The sequence below is a fragment of the Loxodonta africana genome, chromosome 3 (genome assembly GCF_030014295.1).
Source record: "Loxodonta africana isolate mLoxAfr1 chromosome 3, mLoxAfr1.hap2, whole genome shotgun sequence".
In the NCBI taxonomy this organism is placed as follows: domain Eukaryota; kingdom Metazoa; phylum Chordata; class Mammalia; order Proboscidea; family Elephantidae; genus Loxodonta; species Loxodonta africana.
Window position 1 is genome coordinate 135,542,461 of NC_087344.1, and position 8,072 is coordinate 135,550,532.

The window sequence follows — 8,072 nt, forward strand, 5'->3', positions numbered from 1 at the left end:
TTGATAGCGTAGGTTCTGAAGCAAGACTGCTTGGTTTCAAATCTTACCTGGTAGCTCTGTGATCTTATCTCTCTGTAACATTGCGTTGAAAGTATTTGTGATGAGAATTAGATGAGATAATCTACACAGAGGAATTATCACTAGCTTGAGTTAAGTGTGCCATAAATACGAGCTATCCTTGTTATTTTATTTGTTAAGCGCTCAGTGCCAAGACCTGGGCTAGGGCTGGGGATTCATAAATGTATAAGACACGGCCATTCCCTTGGGACACTTACAGCCCTCATTATACATGGTTAAGTAGGTCCATTGTGAATTGGTCTAATCTTCCAGGAAACTGGATCTAGAAGAATATTATATGAGGCTTTCTCATCCAGTTTTCTCCAACTGGCCCCCAAACCTGAAAAAACGTCATTATGTTTAAAACAATCCAATGGACTTTTGTTTTTAATTGCAAACAGCTTCTAAGCTCTCTTCCAGTATTAAAATTTGAAGGTGCTATTTGAGACATGGAGTCCCTGGGTAGCGAAAACAATTAAACAATCAACTACTAGACAGAAGGTTGGCAGTTGGAACCCACCCAGAGGCAGCTTGGAAGACGGGCCTGATGAACTGCTTCTGAAAGGTCACGGCCTTGAAAACCCTATGGATCAGTTTGAGAACAGACTCGAAGGCAACTAACAGCAATAACCATAACAGCTGAGAAATAGTGTCAAAACCATGTACTGACCCACGCCCTGGGTTCCCACAATTCCTTTTATGGTTGTTGAGTCACCGCCTTTCACTGTGTACTTTCAGTTTCCTGTTAACTGATTTCTTTGCTGAGCTGGCTCTTTTGTGTCTATTTTTAGTCATCTGAGCTCAGAAGAAAATCTGGAAAGCCCTGGGACATTGGAAGAGTAAGATAAAAGCCCAAATTTCCAGTGAAAGAGAAAAGTGACAGAAAACCACTGCAGCTAAACTCAGAAGAAAGGGAAAGAAGGAAAGCACACTTAGGACTTTCTCATTAAGGCAGCTTGGTTTCCAGCTCTAAAGAATCTCTTATCCAGGTAAGGCTGGGCAGGGTGGGGAGAAATTTGTAAAGGTCAGTTAGATTTCTCTAAAACGATGGCCCCCAAAATGTGCTGCAGCTGAGCTGGATGTGGAACACCAGGCAGGTGGCATGTCTGTTAAGTGTCCACTGCCGTGCTTTCTGTTGTATTAGCCACGGGCAGAGATATGGCCTACACTGAGATTCGTGAATGTTTCAAGACTGTCATTTCTTTCTAGACACCTTTGTAAATTGCCTCTGTTTCTGACAGAACCTACTCAGTAAAGCTCAGGTTCCATCTCTCCCTTTATTACCAAATTTTATAGCTCTAGGTAAACAGAAGTTAGGCCACTTGGGATCTGCAAAAAAGAGGCAACATTATATAATAATTTGAAAAGTTATTGTGATTTGAGAGCTTATAAAACCTTTAAGCAGTTGCTTTTTTTGAGTCAGTAATTGATTGATTCCCATTTAATGGTGGTTTGCCTCATGCTATAAAATCAAATAGGCCATTACATTTCCAGCAGTCCCTGTGGGCCATTGTTGAAATAGGAAATGGGTCTTGATAACTCTAAAAAAAAAAAAAAAAAAGCCTCTTGCCATCTTCCAGTGAATAGATAAGAAGCCCAGTTGGGGCAGCACTGGCATTCTTTTGCATATAAGCCCTCAAGTGAAAGCATGTCAGGTAGTTATTGAGTTTTTACTGACAGTAAAAATCAACTTTCTATTGGAAGCAACTTGCTCTTTTTCCATAGGATAAACACTGGGGTGCTTGTAGTCTGTATTTGTTTGTATCTCAAAGAGCTAACGAATGTTATATCATGATCGCTTCAGGTTAAAATGGGTTGAGACACAAGATAAAAACACAAAGACAATGCGTAACTAACAGAAGTCTTTTCACTCCTTTCTAAATCAATAAAACGATCAAAAATTTCAAATTATCTTTACAGGAGAAGGTCTTTTCTCCCTCAGAGCCACTGGTAGGTTTCAACCACCAACCGTTTAGTTACCAGCCAGTGGAGTCCGCGAAGAGGAGGGAGGATGATGGGGTGGCGGTGGCGGCCGAGAGGTGGGGGCAAGAAAGAAAGAAAGAAACAGAAAGAAGGAATGGGGCCGGGCGGGGGTGGGGGGGTGGTGTTGGGAGGAAAAAATCCACCGCCTCCCGGTCGCCGTGCCCGGTCGACCCCGGTTCCGCGGCCGTAGGGCCTTCGGCTCCGAGCCCGGCGGGATGTGTGGGCCCAAGGATCTTTTCCATTAATTTAGGTCTTTAATTCTTTTCTGTAATGCTTTCGGGTGTAGGTTTTTCATAAATGCTTTTAACATGTTGAGAAATTCTTCTTCTATTCTTAGTTTTCTGAGTGCTGTTATCATGAAAGGGTATTGGATTTTGTCAAATGCATTTTCTGCATCAATTTTCATGATCCGCTCTTCTCTTTGTTCTAGTAATGTGGTGTATTAGGATGATTTGGGTGTGTTCAAACACCATTGCTTTCCTACAATAAATCCAATTTGGCCATGGCGTACACTTCTTTTATATGACTTTGGATTTGGTTTGCTAGTATTTTGTTGAGAATTTTTCATCTATATTTTTAAGGGATATTGGTCTGTAATTTTCTTCTCTTGTGGTGTCTTTATCTGGCTTTTGGTTTCAGGGTTCTCCCAGCCTGGTGGAATGCATTAGAAAGTGTTTCCTACTCTGGAAGGGTTTCGGAAGGATTGGTTTGAATTTTTTTTAAATGTTTAGTAGATTTCACCAGCGAAGTCATCTGGTCCTGGCCTTTTCTTTGTTGGGACGTGTTTGATTACTGATTCAATCTCTTTACTTATTGTAGGTCTGTTGAGATTTTCTATTTCTTCTTGAGCCATTTTGGATAATTTGTGTGTTTCTAGGGATTTGTCCATTTCATGAGGATTATCTCATTTGTTGGTGTACAGCGGTCCTAGAATTCTCTAACAATCATATTTATTTCTTAAGTTGGTAATAATGTCCCCACTTTCATTTCTAATTTTAGTTATTTGCATCTTCTCTCTTCTTTGTTAGTCTAGCTAAAGATTTGTCAATTTTATTTATCTTTTCAAAGAACCAAATTTTGGTTTCATTGAGTCTATTATTTTTCTATTCTCTATCTATGCTTTAATATTTCTTATTTCCTTCCTTCTGCTAGCTTTGGGCTTAGTTTCCTACTCTTTTTCTCGTTTCTCAATGTGTAAACTCTGATTACTGATTTGTGATCTTCTTTTTTTAATGTAGGTGTTTATAGCTATAGACTCCTTGTTGCATACTTGTTGCACTACCCGTGTATTTTTATATGTCCTGCTTTCATTTTCGTTCTTATCTCAGTATTTTCCAACTTCCCTTGTGATTTCTTCTTTGACCTGTTGGTTTGTTGTTGTTTAAGAGTATCCTTAATATTCACATATTTGTGAATTTTCCAGTTTCTCTTCTGTAATTGAGTTCAAAGTTCATTCCATTGTGATCAGAAAAATTCTTTCTATGATTTCAATCTTTTTAAATTGATGATGCCTTGATTTGTTGCTAACATATGGGCTGTCCTAGAGAATGATCCATATGCACTGGAGAAAAAGGTCTACTATGCTATTGTTGAATGTAGTGTTCTATATATGTCTGTTAGGTCTGGTTGGTCTCTAGTGTTTTTCAAATCCTCCACATCCTTATTGACCTTTATTCTAGATGTTCTGTCCATTAGCAAAAGTGGTGTATTGAAGTTTCCAGCTATTATGGTGGAACCGTCATCTATTTCTCCCTTCAATTCTGCCACTGCTTTCTTCATATATTTGGGGGCTCTAGTATTAGGTAAACATATATTTATAACTGTTATATCTTCTTGATGAATTGACCCTTCTATCAATACATAATACTTCTTGTTGTCTCTTGGAAAAGTTTTTGACTTAAAGTCATTTTGTCTTATAGCCACCCAGCTTTCTTTTGGTTACTATTTACACAGAATTTTTTTTTTTCATCCTTTCACTTTCAGCTTATCTGTGTCTCATACCTAAAATGAGCCTCTTATAAAAAAAGATAGTGTATAATTGGATTATTTGTTTTTTAATCATTTTTGCTAATTGCTGCCTTTTGATTGGAGAGTTTAATCCATTTACATTTAAAGTAATAATAAGAAAGTTTTTGCCATTTAGCTATTTGTTTTCTGTGGGTCATATACCTTTTCTGTTCTTGATTTCTTTCATTACCTCCTTTTGTAGACATTTGATTTTTGCAAGGCACTATTTTGATTCCCTTCTCATTTCTGTCTATGTATATATTTGAGATAATTTATTTTTGGTTACCATGGAGATTACATTTAACATCCTAAATTTATAACAATCTAATTTGAAATGATACACACTTTACATCAATATAATATGAAACCTCACCCAGGTGTGCCACAAGGAGTTTTAAAACTGGAACAGGGAACAAAATTCAAGAACAGAAAACAAAAATTTTGTCCATATTGTAATGTTTTAGCTCAGCTAACTGTCTAGAAACTGTATTCCATTCCATCTCTTGCCTTGAAGACAAAGGTAACACCGTGGACGTGGCCTCAGAGATCCACATGCCAGGCCCAGTGTGCCTCATTGAGAACATTAATGGGAAACTGACGGCTGATCAGGAAGCTTTGAAGATCCTGTCTGCAGTTATGCAGCCCGTTGTGGTGGTGGCTATTGTGGGCCTCTACCGCACAGGTAAATCCTACCTGATGAACAAGCTGGCTGGGAAGAAAAAAGGTAAGTGGCACCACCAAATCTCTTCCTAGTACTTTCTGATCACTTACGCTACCCAACGTTGAATACTGGGATGTAAGGGAGAAAGTTTAGAGGTGGAATGAATATTGAAAGCTAACTTTAGGTCCACAGTTGAAATTTTTATCTTCACTCTGTTTGGGAGGATGAGTCAGCTCATTCTTGCTTCATGCATTGCTTTTGTTTCCCCTTTTTAACAATATAAATATACCTTTCCTGGATAGAATAAAGCAGTAATAAAAAAAATTAATGTACATGAAAATGAACTCTAAGGTATTTGCTAACATTTTCATGTAGTAACAGGAAGCTTGCACTGATCTTTAAGGTAATGTGTTTCAACCTGTATTGAGTATCCTAATTTCACTATTCTCTGCAATTAAGATCAATATTGGTTGTGGTTTCAGTTGTATCTTCTAACCTTCACTACATTAAGTTTTATGTCAATATCCAGAACCACCTTCTATTAAAACTCCATTCCAAAATACCTCATTTCCCCTTTGCAGGCTTCTCCCTGGGCTCCACAGTGCAGTCTCACACCAAGGGAATTTGGATGTGGTGTGTGCCTCATCCCAGTATGCCAAACCACACCCTAGTTCTGCTTGACACTGAGGGCCTGGGAGATGTAGAGAAGGTAAACACAAATCTTTTAAATTCCACATATGGCAGGTATGTAGCCCTCCCTGCACTATCACTCCCCGAATGTTGATTTATGGTTTCAGTTGATCATATCAATATATTATTCTTTTCCTTTACTTGGTAGCAGTGAAAGTTTGACCTAGGATCTAATTCATTAGCCAACTAAAGCCAGCTATGTGTGAGAAAAGTAAACATAACCTCTCAGCATAAAGTACTCCTTTGGGAGTCAGTGCATGCCATGTACCCTGAACCCCACAGCACAAATATGAGGAGAGGATAATAAGGTCAATTAATTAGGTTATCCCGTCCATAAACTAATGACTAATGACATTTTTAGCCATGTGTCTTTCACATATATCATAGCAAAATGTTTTGTTGAGCCTGCTGAAAGCACCACTAAACCTGATTAGACATTTTATAAACATGCCTGACGTTTCACCACGGGGACACAGAGAAATGGTAAGAGCAGTTTTATCCATAGCAGAACTATTAGTAAGAAAACAAGTCAAAGTGTAAGTTCTGATGACAACATCTTAGTTTATGAAGGAAGATACATTATGACTCTTACAAGTCTTGGGCTAAAAAAATATCGCTCAAATAGCATGTTTTAACAATTGTCTAAAAAGTTCTTTACTATGATGTGTCATTGGAATGGAATAGGGTGACATCGAAATTCAGGAGACATGTTTTAATAGTAGCTGATGATAATAGCCACCACTTTTAAGTACTTATGTTCTTAACACACCGGTATGCCTTTATATACAATGTTGTTGTTAGGTGCCATCGAGTCGGTCCCGACTCATAGCGACCCTATGCACAACAGAACGAAACACTGCCCGGTCCTGAGCCATCCTTACAATCGTTGTTATGCTTGAGCTCATTGTTGTAGCTACTGTGTCAATCCACCTCATTGAGGGTCCTCCTCTTTTCCGCTGACCCTCTACTCTGCCAAGCATGATGTCCTCCTCCAGGGACTGATCCCTCCTGACAACATATCCAAAGTATGTAAGACACAGTCTCACCATCCTTGCCTCTAAGGAGCATTCTTGCTGTACTTCTTCTAAGACAGATTTATTCATTCTTTCGGCAGTCCATGGTATATTCAGTATTCTTCAAAAACACCACAATTCAAAGGCGTCAACTCTTCTTCGGTCTTCCTTATTCATTGTTCATTTAAATAATGTATTGTATATAATTCATTTAATTCAAGCTGGACAATGAATTATATACAATAAGAATTATATACAATACATTATTTAAATTTCTCAATACTGTAAATTGAATGTTAAGAACTCATTGTACAGATGGAAAATAAATAATACATAGGGGAATGATTTACCTAAGTTTTCACATGTAATGTGAGGAATAGCTGGAGTTCAAACTTGGTCTATCTAAATTGAAAGAACATGCTCTTAGCCACTCTTCTATGTGGTCTCTGCACTGACTTCTAGGGAGACAACCAAAATGACTCCTGGATCTTTGCTTTGGCGATACTACTGAGCAGCACCGTTGTGTACAATAGCATGGGAACCATCAACCAGCAGGCCATGGACCAGCTGCAGTATCCTTTTTGTGCTCCTGAATAGCACTAAATCTAGAAAGGAGTGGCTTCATTTTTTCACCAGCTATAGAGGTGGACAACTACAGAATTCATAAGTTCTTTCCATAATGAATCACATTATTCTCAACATTCCAGTATACCTCAATCACCCTAAGAAATCCAAACCTACCTGGTCACACATTATCCTCATCTATACAACAGTCTGTACATCCCCTGTATGATTTAATCTCCCCTCTAACTCCAAACACTCAAAGTCCTCTAGAACTTATGTTCTCAGTTCAACAAAATCACTATATCCTTATCATTTTCTCTAAATGTTTCCTTTTAACTGTTACCTGGCTGTCCCCTGCCAACATTGTTTCCCTTGCCGGCCCATCAAGGGGCCTCAAATGCTGATTTTTTTCTCTGTATCTTGCATTTCACAGGTCCCAAAAATGAGTTAGGTGTCATATGTACTCCTTATTACAGCTTTCATATAATTTCTCTTTCTACTCCCAAAGAAAAAGAAAAGCTACTTTGAAGCACATGCCCCCAGATTATATGACCCTTCTTTGTTGCGGTCATCTCAATAAACATACCCCTCATTTGTTAAAGAGTTTTAGCTCCTAGTTCAATGTCTTTCTAGAGACTTCAGCAGCCAATATACACTCATCCAACATTTTGATCTCTCAGTTCCATTATTTCCACACTACCTTTCCTTTCACCTCCCTGTATTACCTAGTCTTAGTCATTAACAACAATTTCACCCATTTCCACAAACTCACTTTCAAGCATTCCATGAAATTAGCTTTTTTGTCGAGGTTACCTTCATGTTTCCATATCGAATGAGCAGGTCTCAGTCCTCATCTTATTTGCTTTTTCAACATCATTTGAAAAAATGATCTCTTCTTCCCTTCTAAAATGCTTGATTGTTTTGTCGTCTAGAATACCATATTGTTTTTGTTGTTAGGTGCCGTCCAGTTGGTTCTGACTCACTGCGACCCCATGTACAACAGAACAAAACACCATCCAGTCCTGCACCATTCTCATAATCGTTGCTGTGTTTGAGACCATTGTTGCAGTAGAATAGCAAATTTCTCTAATTTTCCA

General features: G+C 38.4%; 1 protein-coding gene across 4 annotated transcripts in view; it reads left to right on the forward strand.

Annotated features, from left to right (window-relative positions):
• The first annotated feature begins 763 nt into the window (after nucleotides 1–763).
• LOC135230755 (guanylate-binding protein 1-like) overlaps nucleotides 764–8,072 on the forward strand; it is a 39,682-nt gene continuing 32,373 nt past the window's right edge. For 2 of the 4 annotated variants that reach the window (XM_064282223.1, XM_064282224.1), the window contains exons 1-3: nucleotides 3,013–4,771; nucleotides 5,290–5,417; nucleotides 6,874–6,983. In XM_064282223.1, coding sequence (XP_064138293.1) covers nucleotides 4,600–4,771; nucleotides 5,290–5,417; nucleotides 6,874–6,983 — 410 coding nt within the window. In that variant the 5' untranslated portion in view covers nucleotides 3,013–4,599. Of the gene's footprint in view, nucleotides 1,047–1,977; nucleotides 2,008–3,012; nucleotides 4,772–5,289; nucleotides 5,418–6,873; nucleotides 6,984–8,072 lie in introns of those variants that run through there. The other 2 variants (XM_064282222.1, XM_064282221.1) reach the window with 2 other exon arrangements.